The 12,584-nt window shown below is 38.4% G+C and overlaps 1 protein-coding gene across 1 annotated transcript in view; it reads right to left on the bottom strand.

Annotated features, from left to right (window-relative positions):
* The window catches only part of RERE (arginine-glutamic acid dipeptide (RE) repeats), a 181,432-nt gene extending 169,249 nt beyond the window's left edge, over positions 1–12,183 (bottom strand). Inside the window, 1 exon segment of the mRNA XM_009325270.1 lies at positions 11,717–12,183. Coding sequence (XP_009323545.1) covers positions 11,717–12,041 — 325 coding nt within the window. The 5' untranslated portion in view covers positions 12,042–12,183.
* Between the last annotated feature and the right edge of the window lie 401 nt (positions 12,184–12,584).

Here is a 12,584-nt window from a genome sequence, read left to right on the forward strand (position 1 = left end):
AGCGACACTGCTGGCTCCTTGTCAGAAAACAATGTGCTAGAGCCCTGTTCTGCAATAAATGGTTCAACCAATTTACTATGTTCATTTGAAACCCACAGAAGTATTCCTGATGCCTGGACTGTAGTTCTTGTTTGGCAAATGATTTTATTATGAACTGGTATCATTGCGAATCCATTTTCTTTAAGGGGTTTTGCTGCTGTTTAATGGACTGTCAGTATAATTTAGATTTCATCTATTTAAACTCATTCAAGCCTGGCTCCTGATTGTACAATAAATGAAACATATTTCTATTCAACAAAATTAATGACAGCTAATTGTAGTCTGCAGTTCCCAATTTTATAAAAGCAACTGTTCTGCAGTTCAGGCACCCAGCTACACAATTTCCCACACCAATTATTTTTCTGCACTTTTCATGCATGTCCACAACACTATACAGTTCTTTCTTCTTGCAAGATGCATTCAGACATACTTCGTTAACAATTTTGATACAAACCAAACATTTTCTTACAGAAAGTAGTGTTACCAAAAAAGGCCACACTGAAAGCAAAGACATCGTAGATGCTCAGCCACTAACTCATGCTAGGGTATCCTCCTGTCTTAGAATTGTTTTTCTTTTTCAATTAAATACATGAAATGGGAGAAGGGGTGGGACTAAGAGTGCAGGCCACAAAAAAAAAATTAAATAGCCAGTTAGTCTAAGAGCTCCTTCTTTAGCAACAGATAAGCTTTACTGCACGCACACCATTTAAAACAGTCTTTTCTGATCTTTTAAGGTCTCAAACTTTTTCTGGAGGTACAACATTTGCTCCAAACACTTCTCACTGATATTTTACAAATGCCTACGTAGCCACCTGTGTCTCAAACCTGAACCGGATGCATTTCAATAGCTCTTCATGGACACTCATTTCTAAAGTACTGTGGAAGACACAAAAGATGAGCAGCAACTCAAGAGTACCACATTGCTACATGACCTCACTTTTTTAGATATCCTTAACATTTTTTTCCTATTAAAAAATCATTAACATGCAAATTACAACACCTTGAAGAACAACAGCTACGGATAATTTCTGATACCTTAAATGCAAGCATTAATAATAAGCCTTAAGAAACCAACAGAAGAAGTTGTCACGGTCAACATAAGATCAACTGAACAATCTCCACAATGTCTTTGAACATAGCACGCAATTGGCCAATACACACAAAAACCTGAAGAGATTAAGGGATCAAGATTCTTTATCGCTTAAGATACAGGATGTTTCTTCTCATGCAATTTCCATTCACTTGTGTTTCCATTACCAAGTTTTGGTAATGAGTCAATGGTGACATTAAAAGAAATCAACAGTATACAGTTGGCCCACGAAGCTGTACTTAATGTGAAAACCGGCATCTTTACATGGCTTTGGGTTTAAGAAGTTGTTCTACTGCACCATGCATAATTATAACTCCATGCTCTAGTAGGCAAAACAAGCACACCAAGAGAACTTGGAAGAGAAAACTCTTCTATTCCCAAGCCCACCACAAACACCAAATGGTTGCTTAACTTCTCTCCCTCAGCTACCCTTTTGATAATTCAAGTGCAACAAACTACAATACCTCATCAAAATATGGGTGGGCTTTATTTGTGTAGCCCTCAACTAGAAAAAGATTACAGCCATTACTATTTCCCTAGTAACTGGCCCATCACTTCATCTTCCCGATTAGACAAACGAATAGAGAATAACCCATTTTATAAGTTGTCAGTGCAGCCCTGAACAGACACATGTTCAGAAGGGGATAACTAAATGTGTCACTTGGCTGAGGATGACTTTCACAGAATACTGTATTTCAAACGCTGCAGTCTGTTGCCTCAAAGCCTGCTGTGATGCAAATACAGACACTCCCATCAAGTAAGCTTATGTGATATTCTCCCTATTGTCTGCTAACCTGATATTCACCTACCTGCAAATACCTAGCAGCACTGAAAGAAATCTGTATTTAAAAAAAGAAAATCAATACATATTTTCTGAAACAAAAAATATTTTCCTGTTGTTTAAATTTGTAAATAGTTATGAGATGCCTTTTACAGAGAACAAATTAGTGCAGCAGCTGTAAAGCTAATCTTACACCAGAAGTGTATTTACCTTGTTTCAACACTGGTAAGTTACCTTTTTTCCCTTCATTTTAAAGCATAATGATCATGCTAGTATGCTAGTCAGCTACTTAAATAAGAAATGCCCATTTCAGGAAGAAGAAAAAATGCTTTCCTCACTATTAAGAAGAGAGGAGTACAATCACCGCAGTAAAGATACAATCATAAATTTTCAAGCCTAAGAAAAATAAATATATGTCTACATTTAGGTATATTTCTTTCCTAAACAAACAATACAAATGAAAAAGTCTTAAATCTGTATCAGTTTTCATGTACATCTAGCCGCTCCTTTTTCAACAGGGTTTCTGATCCTTTTTTGCTTTAAATATCTTTACTGCTTTTGGTAAAAGCATCCATAAGACATTTTGGACTTTGAAGAAAAAAGACTACTAGATAGATCCATTCTTCCTGCCAATGCTGAAACAAAGCAAGAATATTTCCATTTGTATCTCAATTTACTTGAGATGCTTCTTCAGAGCAACACACACTCTGCTACCAGATACTGTTTATACGAAACTACCTCTTTAGGACAAAATGAAAACCAAATAGGTTGCCCAAAATTTATGATATTACAGAAAAAAAAAATTCAATGATCCGTTAGAAGATACCCAGTTACAGACATAAATGCCTTACCAGTGTGACCCATCGAGCAGTAACATGAAAGCGAAGATAACTTTTAAAGAAGAATTTACTTTCATCAATTCTCAAGTTGTATTTACCCTCTTCCATTTTCTATTCCACTTGGAAACAATTAAAAAAAGGGCAGTCTCACTTCAACACACTCTCTTCCCTTAGCCTGCTTACACATAGCACTGAGTGTCAAACCTGTAGAGAAATATCTCCCTCACCTGTGAACTTTCTCCTCCATCCCCCCATGAATACTTCTAAGATATTTTCACGAAACTGGTATTCCGAAAATGAAGCAGCAAAGGTTAGTCCCAGGATCAAAATTCTGACAGATTAAATTTCACTCACTCCCTCCACCAATTTATCAGAAAAAAAATCTCCAGATAAAAGTTAAAGCAATCCTCTGGCATAAAGTAAACTGCTGTGCTACATGGGAAACCGTAACATCATTCCCAGTACAGAAGTTAAAATGAGAGTTTAGTTTACTGCTTACACAGGCGTTGCCATTACAATTGACCAAACACTCCTTTATCTAATGGTCGACGAAAGACATGGCAACTTCCACAGAGTAAAAGAAAAAGGGCTGGGAAGTTCACACACTAGAAGTTCAAACTATTTTAACTGAAATAAATTGAGGACAGGCCATGAACAATTACTGCAGCCACAAACTCCACTTTCACTCCTTGAAAACCGCAATTTCAAGGAATTCCTTCCCCTTAGTCCAATTTTTCCACAGTTGCTCCCCACTCGCTGTGGTTTTATTTCAAAATTTCCACTTGCCTAATTTCATAATGGCATGCTGCATAAAGTCTTACTTTTTGCTTAGGTTACAATCTTTCTACAGTCATCCTCTGCAAAAATAATTCCCCAATGCAGTCTGCAAAACTGCTCGTATCTGTGTTCCACAGTCACCTATGGTAGTTAAACCACAAATTTTCAACTATAGCTGTCGTAGACACACACACACAAAACTATGTCAATAAGGTGTTCATGTAAAGTTTCACATTCATCCTATAACAGCTCCAAAACACCACAGCTTTACAAGGTATTTTTATTTTGCAGTACAAGCTTCTCGGGGAACACATTATGAAGTTCATATAGCACAGCATATGTTTATCGAGTTCACATAATCCATGTTACTTTTAGCAATACTTCATTATAGTAATCAATGGTAGTACAGCTCTTTTTGTTAGTGACCCGTGTTTTGTTATGATGAACACAGAGGGATGACTCACAGATAAAGTATTAATAACCTTATAGAGAAAGTCTAATCTAAAATTCTCCACTTGCACAATTCATCTGTTATGAAAACACTATCACAATTTCATGTAATCGCAAAGACAATATGAAAAACTACCTGTTAGACCAGCACTGGCTAAGCCATGTCCCCGGTCCCAGATATCCAGCCCCCACCCCTCGGTACCCTCACCTCCTTAGTGTTGCTCTTCATGATTCATACACAAAAGCCAAACAAAGCCAAAGGGATCCATTTGCTAGATCAGCCTTGATCTGCACTTAAGACTCCATCTGTCAAGCACCAACAGCTGCCCATATACAGAGCAATGCCTGCCACATTTAAGAGTAAATATGAACTCAGTAAATGCATTGCCTTCTTTTTTTTCCAGTTTGGCTTATGTTTACTGCTTATACTAACAGCACATACACAGAAAATTAGTTATATGCGGTTAAGTAGTCGATGTATGCTGTCATGTAGCCTTAATTATTTTCTACACTTAATATTATTCACCTACTCACCTGATCTTTAAAAACCACACTTTTCATAATATCTCAAATGCTGAGAATAAAAACTGATTACAACCGCTGTTATATCCAATAGTACAGAACAATAACACAAGTTTCAGCTGCATGCGGAAACAGTTCTCTACAGACTTCCATTAACTTCAAAGAAAGTCCTTCTGTGATGCTTTTTTACATTTTTAAATGCTTTTATGCATTTTGTTAACCCTCCTGACATGTTTTAAGACTCACCTACTAAACCAGGCCTTTTCTCTATTTTTTTTCCCCTTCTTTTAATTACACAAGGAGGAATGGGTAAAGAATGCATTTTTTTCCCCATTGAAACAAGTCTTAAAGATAATCTCTTCTTCTAAAACAAGATTGTTACGAGTTTTCCTCACCACTATTCACATACACAGAAAGGCTGAAAACACAGCGGTGTAAGTGTGAAAAATAAGGGAACTCTCATAAACACATTAAGCAGCACAGCTCCTGAGGTTACTCCTATTTACAGCAGCTAAAAGTCTGCCACTAAATATCTGATTATTTCAATGATCTACTATCACGACGGTAACAGACTTTCAAATTAAGAGGGGAATACAGAGTGCATCATGTTAGAATACATTCTCATTTCAACTATGAAGCTTTTGAGGGAAAAGACGACCACACAAGCAAAAACACACATCTCCATGACAAACTTGGTCAATCCACACAACATGGACAGAAAACAGTCTGGCCAAAGATCTCCTAAAATTAAAATGTACAGCTGAAAAAATAGTTTTGTTGCATTTCTTCCTTCTGCCCAAGCATAAAATTCAAATTTTAAAAGCTTCCCAGAAAAGAACTAACTTTTTTCCCCGCAGTTTTTTAGCAGCCTAAAAAAACACTTGCCAGAACTTCAAGGTTTATAGAAGAAAAATTCATGTTCATACTATATGTATTTTTATATTTAATTCTGGTGGCATGGCCACCTTTCTCAACTGGTAAAGCTGTCAGAATAAATAGAAGGCAGTATCTAGAAGAGTGACAAACACATGGGTCAATGTCAAATACAAGCCAATCACTGTCAGAGCATGAGCCAAATTCCTGCACTGCAATTTCACCAACGTTCAGCCCAGATACCAGTATACCACTCAGTTACAAAGTAAATAGAGAGAGGAAGCACTTGGGGTTTGTTTATATATATTTTTGTAAAGCTGATGGAGGTTTCTGGATTAAAACAACCATTTCAGCAATTTCCTCAGTTACAACAATGTAAAACATCTCAGCACAATTATAAGGAAGGGAACATTTAACAATTAATTACATCAGTAAAAACTAAAGCTTGGAAATTTGGAAGTCCTAATACTTGCTTGCTACCCAAATTGACAGTAGATTTTAAGATAGCTAGAAGAAATCTCAGTCCAACTAAATCTTAAGTAAATACAATTCTGGTTCCACTGTGATTGGAACTCCATTGGCCACACTCCACAGGACACTGATGTCAGGCCTGCAGATTCACGCAAAAGATGACCCTCCATCCTTTGTTATTTTCTCATTGTGATAGCGCAATAACCCAACAACCGCAGGCTTCAAATCTGAGCCACTGAAGACTGCAAACTATTTCATAGCTTACGAAGTGTTCCCTTTGAAAAATGGCCACATACTCTATAATCACAGAACGTATCGAAGTGAAAAGCATGTAAGATCTCACTTTGATACATTTGGTGACAACTGAGCAGCAGTATTTCACAACAGTGCATCCAACCTGCAAATTCAGTCTCTCTTTCCTTCTCTGATGCCTGTCCAGATAATAGCTTATGGGGTTATGGTGCCTCCTAAACAGCACTCAGGGACAGAAATCTAACAAAACTTTAAAGTGACATCAACCTATAAATCCAGAGAAGTTAGTACTCAAGTTGTATTTTCCAGTAGCAATATCTCACTTTCATCCTAGTGACACTGATTTCCCATACCTTAAAAAAGGCAACCAAAAAGTCCAATAGCTGTCCCAAACAGAGATTGCCTAACACACCTCAAAGTGGCCAAGAGACACATTCCTGTTTTTTTCATATACTAGGCCAGATGTTCCAGGATCCACATAAAGCTACTAAAAAGTTATTTAAGACATTCTTCCCCCTGAAGCCACCGCACCTCTTCCAACTTCACACAGATCTTAAAGCACCTAGAACAGAGAGGCTCTCACATAAGCTATTCCGAAGCAATTTGCTAGAAAACAATGAAGTCCTATAATGCACTACTCTCCCTGCAGAAGCATTTCACCTTGTGTTACCTCATGTTGATTCCTCTTGCTGATGTGCTGTTTATATAGCTACTGATGTCACTGTAGAAACAGATCCTCATAAATCCTTTTAATTCCTGCAGATCCTTTTAAATGTTTCTACGTAGGCAGAGCAAACAATACTGTCCTAATCTCCAGGTGACATATCAAGTCATCTGTTTTCCTGAGGCTCCAGGAAAACATCCAGGCTCTTTCATCCAACTATGTTTTTCCAGTCCAGCATTCAAGGTGCTATCATGATGACATTACAGCAGTCTGCTCAGTAGCAACAATATCCTCAGTATTAAGTTCTGTGGCTTTAATATAGTAATAGCCCTTCCTGATGTGTTGAACAGACTGAGGGTGAAAGGGGACAGGGACAATACTGCTTCCTCCAGCAAGAAAAGTATGCAAGAGTTCAGAGAACAAAAAGGAACAGGGCAATAAAAGCATCCACATAACCAGCTACTATTTTGATGCAGATACTTCTGCTATGTACTTTCTCTGGAATCTTAACCCTTTAACTTCACAAGAGCAGTTTATTGGGATATTGAAAAGAAAATCTCCATGTTCAAGGACAAGCTGAAGATACACAAGAAAAGTATGTCCATACATCAGGTCCTTGTAAGACTTTAGGCAAGTTGTTGCCCTCCAGAACAGGGAGGGGAAAAGAGGTTCTCTGGAACAGTGTCGTCACCACCATTTTTAGTCTTTCATTACGTTGGCCAGAAATTGAAAATTACTGACAGCGCTATTTGTTTTCCATCACATAGCTCCTTCTTCCAGCTAGGTAAGTCATTCTCTTAACCAAGTATCAAAAGCAGGGCCTACATGAAAGCCGCTACATTACTCAACGGTGTTTGGAGTAGCATGGCACTCGGAAAAAGCCTGGACAGCTGTTCCAAAAGCACCTTAGCCACTGAAGTCCAGTACAATACACTGACAGCCATTTGACTGACAGCACTTCAGTACGTTCTTCTACACAGAAAATCATACATGGAGACCAATTGTCTAACCCAAACAACAGATGTAGTTATAAAGTCTGTTTTGCACAGCAGATTATAAAAGTATTCAAATTCGCTTATAGTCTGACAATCAAAAAAGTAGAACTGCAAAAAACATTCTACAAAACAAGACCACCAATTTTAGACTACACCCAATTAGGAGCCATGTGTTAACCATATTGCACGTGCATACAAACTACACAAAATCAACCCTTTCAAACCGTGCTCTATTTTGGCAAAAGCCAGTAGGAAAGAAGGGAATCAGTCTGCACTAGAAACGGAAGGAAATTCATGATTAAATAACCTAACAATTTAAGAGGGGGGGGGGAATCTCAGTCTCGATGCAACTATTTTACACTATCATTACCTTATGCTAAGGAAGCCTATAGGCAAATCTGAACACACATTGTACAATTTTAAAAAAAATGTTACCATGACAGTTATTTTAACAAGAGCAAGGTAAGAACTGCAAGAAAAAAAAATACAAACCCACAGATTAGATTGGGAAGGAAATGGGAGGGAGGTTGTGGAAACTGAGAGGACAGATGGGGAAGTGGGCCAACAAGCTTTTAGGATAGGCCCGTGTGATTTCCAACAAAGTAGAGAAGATTAACTGCATAGCGTTGTCTGAGCTCTACCCAATAAATTTTAATACATGGTTTAAAGCCATGCATACATTCATTATATCTACGCAAATTAAAAAGAACAGTATTTATATAGTAACAATATAGTGTAACCTTTCATTTGAAAAAATTCCAATGATCTTGATTATTTATTTACAGTTTATTTGCTATTACTCAAATATAGCTGCTGAGCTCAGCACAGGAAAAAGTAGTATTAAGTGCTGGATTAAGTACTATACAGCAATGGGGTAAACACAGAATGCGATTTTAACCAAGGACTTCATAGTAAGAAAATGCAGACCTTTAACATTCATCCACGTAAGAGTATTTAAGAGAAAGAATGAAATTAATGGAAAGGATTTCCTGTCCTTAAAGCCTAAAAAGATGTAAACTGAAGACAGCTATCCGTTCTGCACACACCTTTCATTTTCATCTTTCTAATCCTTGCTGTGCAAGTCTCATTAAACTCTCTCAATCCCTCTTAAATTTTACGTAATTTGTACCCTTAGCTACAAATACATCTCCCTATACGTAACCTAGCCATAAGACAGAAGCTAAGATTTGTGTCTGTAATAGATGCTAAAATTGCTTTTGAATATATTATGCACTGGAATGTGTATTCAAGATCTCAATCCTGTTAAGAAATTATGTTTTAAATAAGATCTAAAAATCAGTATAGCCAATTAAGGTTTCAGCTAGGCTCATGTCCCTCCAACAATGAGCTAGTCTATAATGCGTGTGCTCGTTGCTCTCTGCAGTTTTCAAGACAGGAGACAGATACAATTTTTAAAAAGCACAAAAAGCAAACTGAACAGAAAAGTTTCAATGCTAGGGTACATCTCTTATGCTAATTACTACTAATAAAATGTAAAATTTAATAAGCAGAATTTTAAATTACAAAACAGGCATAAAATGTCTCAATTATCACGAGTTCTATGGCTTTCCTTTTTCTTTGGCTAGATAACCTCCTCCAGATCAGATACAGACACTACCACCCACCGCCTTTTCTTCAAACAGTGCAGAAAGATGGACAAAGAGAAAATGAAGCAAGCTGCCTACGGCCAGCACTAGTCTTAGTCGAGACTGGACAGGCCAGCTTTCAAATCCTTTACCAGATCATGCAACCTCTTCCAAAAAACACTTGTACAAGGAGGAATTGCTCCCTTATCTGCAACCACCATCACCAAAATACATTTGATGGAGTACTCAGCTTGTTAGAGAAGACTGTTGTCCCACACTATCAACCATGCGTGCTCCCTGAAGTCCCATAAGGCCTGAGTGGTGCTTGGCCAGCATTTACAGAGTATTTGCTGCGTGCGGGTTCTCTGACACATCTTCACGCCTGTGCTGTGACTGAGGCTTTACCTTGCATTTCAGTCCATAAACAGAATCTCCCCCAGCGTGTAATTGCTGGCATGTGAGAAGGTACAAGCCATAACTGAAGCTCTTGCCAGTCTGTACATAAAGAAGGTTTCTCTTCTGAACGGATAGTCTCATGACAAATACAGCATAAAAAATCTAAGCTCTCCCCACACCACCAGCGTTTACAGGCTCTCTCCCCCTCTTTGTCAATTATCTGGCAAAGGTGCAAACTCTGTACAACTGCAGTACTGATCCCTGCTGTTCTGCAAATAACCCTCTACCCAAGTACTGCTACATCAGAGGTACTCAAGCACTGCACCTACTGGATAGAGTGCTAATACTTCCTCTATCCTACTACAGGATACAATTGAGATCGCAACCTGATTTTCCATCTTAATTTTAAGCAAAGTCTTTTTGCAATAAAGCCAGTGTATCGCATTGTACTACTGGGCCCACACAACAGCTGTTCTTAACAGATTCTAAATTATTTCTCATCCTCTGACACTGAAAATAAGATTGCCACCAAAGCTGACGCTTTTGCAGGCTCCCTATGACTACTGCTCAAGCAACAAATATTACTCAGCTACAAGCCCTGACCAAGAGAAAAACATACCTTTTGAATGGTTTCAAGTGATATTTCAAGCATTTCAATAGATAAGCTGTTTTGACAAACGTTGGTAGATCTAAGTGAAAACAGACTCTACAACTTTCACACAGAATAACAAGTATGGAATGCAACACCTCCAAAACCAGCAGAATTTCAGCCCATCTGTATCTGCAGCTGATAATGCCCACACATACAATTAGCATTTTAGAGCGTTTACAGCAACTACAACTGCAGAGAGCATTTAAAACATTTACATCTGTACCCATACAATGAGATTTTAGCAGCTGAGATATACAGCATCTTGTGGAAAAATCAGACAAGATTTTACCTAGTTAGTTTCCATGTTTTTTTGTTTGAATCCATCTCTATTGTGCTCCAGCAGTGTTACTACAGCATATTGATCATTTTACAGAAAAGTAATATAAAACTACCGGAGCCTTTAAGCCAGTGCTTTGAACAGTAAAGTCAAACATAACTCTTCCTTGTGGTGGAACAAACAACTGCAATCAACACCTTTAAAATGCTGTGTAGATGAACACAAAGTTTTTACTAAGAAATGAGGAATACAGCTAGCTGATTAATCTGATTTTCAAGTACAATTTCATTTTGAGGAAAAAAGTTAGCTGGCAGCAGCCACAGGTTAGATCTTGAAACTTTACATGAGACCCTAAAAATCTTATGTGAACTTGGCAGTAATTAAGAGGCACATCCAAGACATCCAGAGTGCACTGCAAGCTTCTGCTTCTGTCCCCAAAACATCCCAGACACTTGCTGAAAACTGACACTGTCTGCTTTGACCAATAGCTAAGCTGCTGTGCATAGGCAGTAGCTAGCTGTTAACGAGGGGGGTGAAATCAATGGCATAATAGGTATGAGATCTTAAGTCACAGGATTTATATTTCACAAACAGAAGACAGGAGAGGAGCTCCACAAAGAAATCAGACTCACAGAAAAACCTGTCGGGAAGAGTGGAAGATATCTCTATATGCTACCTAGTCAAATCTCTAGCTCAGATCAGGTCTTGTTTCAAAGTTGGAGCAAAGTGCTCAGTGCTTTATCCAATTTAGTTTCAAAATTCCCAGGGACAGAGATTCCATATGATACGCAGATACTTAATGCAGTAGAAAGAAAAAAGGGTGGCTCTTTTTCAGAGGAGCTAAGTTCATTCCAACAAATCAGATATTACAAGATGCAGTCAAAAGCTTTTGCATGCATATCCATATTTGTCTCCAATGGAAATGCAGGAACCTGCCCCTAGGACAATCATAATTTAAATTAACAGATACCACACTGTGCTGTCTGCTGCAGCCAACTAACTGGTAGCTCTGGTGCACAATTACTTTCGAAGGAAACATAAGAATTTCTTACCTCCAGGCCTGTATACAACATCATCCTCTGTGATAAAGGATGTTATTTCACCGTTGTCTGTTCTCTCGTATCGGGACTTCTTCTTGGGTGGTTTCTTTTTGCTCTTCTTTGTGGACTCCTCTGTGGTGGCACTGTTGTTGTCATTGTCCTCATCTTCACTATGGTCACTTTCCGCATAATTCTTGGCACCTCCTTCCAATGTACAGCTCCGTCGAGGACGCGAGTTCTCACTCTCCCTCACCTTGTCTCTCTTGTCTCGCTCCTTATCCCGGTCTCTATCCCTGTCCTTCTCTTTGTCTTTGTCTTTTTCTTTGTCCGCTGTCATGATTCGCCACGTGCCTTCTTCTGTCCTCTCACGGCTGGGCCTCCGTGAAAGGTAGACAGTGAGCCTGGGCTTCAGTCTTCTGAATTTCTCACTCAAATCCAGGAAAAATTCAACCACTCCAACAACCCCAGCGTTTTAAAAAGGTTCTTGAAGGGGTGGGGGGGGAGAAAGAGGGGAAAAGCCCATGTTAATATTCAAAATTCTTTCAACTTCTGAAAACAAATTAAAAACAAAGAAAACCCCACATCCTAAAGCAATTCAGTATGGAAAACACGAGACAGTAAAATACAAGGAGGTCTTTTGAAGCATTCGTAGAAATGATAACTTATGAAGCGTCTAAAATGTTTGAAGCTATCTCCATCCTCAAAAAGGTCTCACAACTCCTTAAAAAATTATTTTGTTCACCACAGAAATATAACAACTTCCTGGATGGGAAGTGCTCGCTGAGAACACACATCATTTTACACCTGACACCGAATAGGAAGCATGCAAGTGAAAACAAACATTTGGGAAGGGAGAAGTGCAGGAATGGAAGAGTCTACA

The sequence above is a fragment of the Pygoscelis adeliae genome, unplaced genomic scaffold (genome assembly GCF_000699105.1).
Source record: "Pygoscelis adeliae isolate BGI_AS28 unplaced genomic scaffold, ASM69910v1 Scaffold36, whole genome shotgun sequence".
In the NCBI taxonomy this organism is placed as follows: domain Eukaryota; kingdom Metazoa; phylum Chordata; class Aves; order Sphenisciformes; family Spheniscidae; genus Pygoscelis; species Pygoscelis adeliae.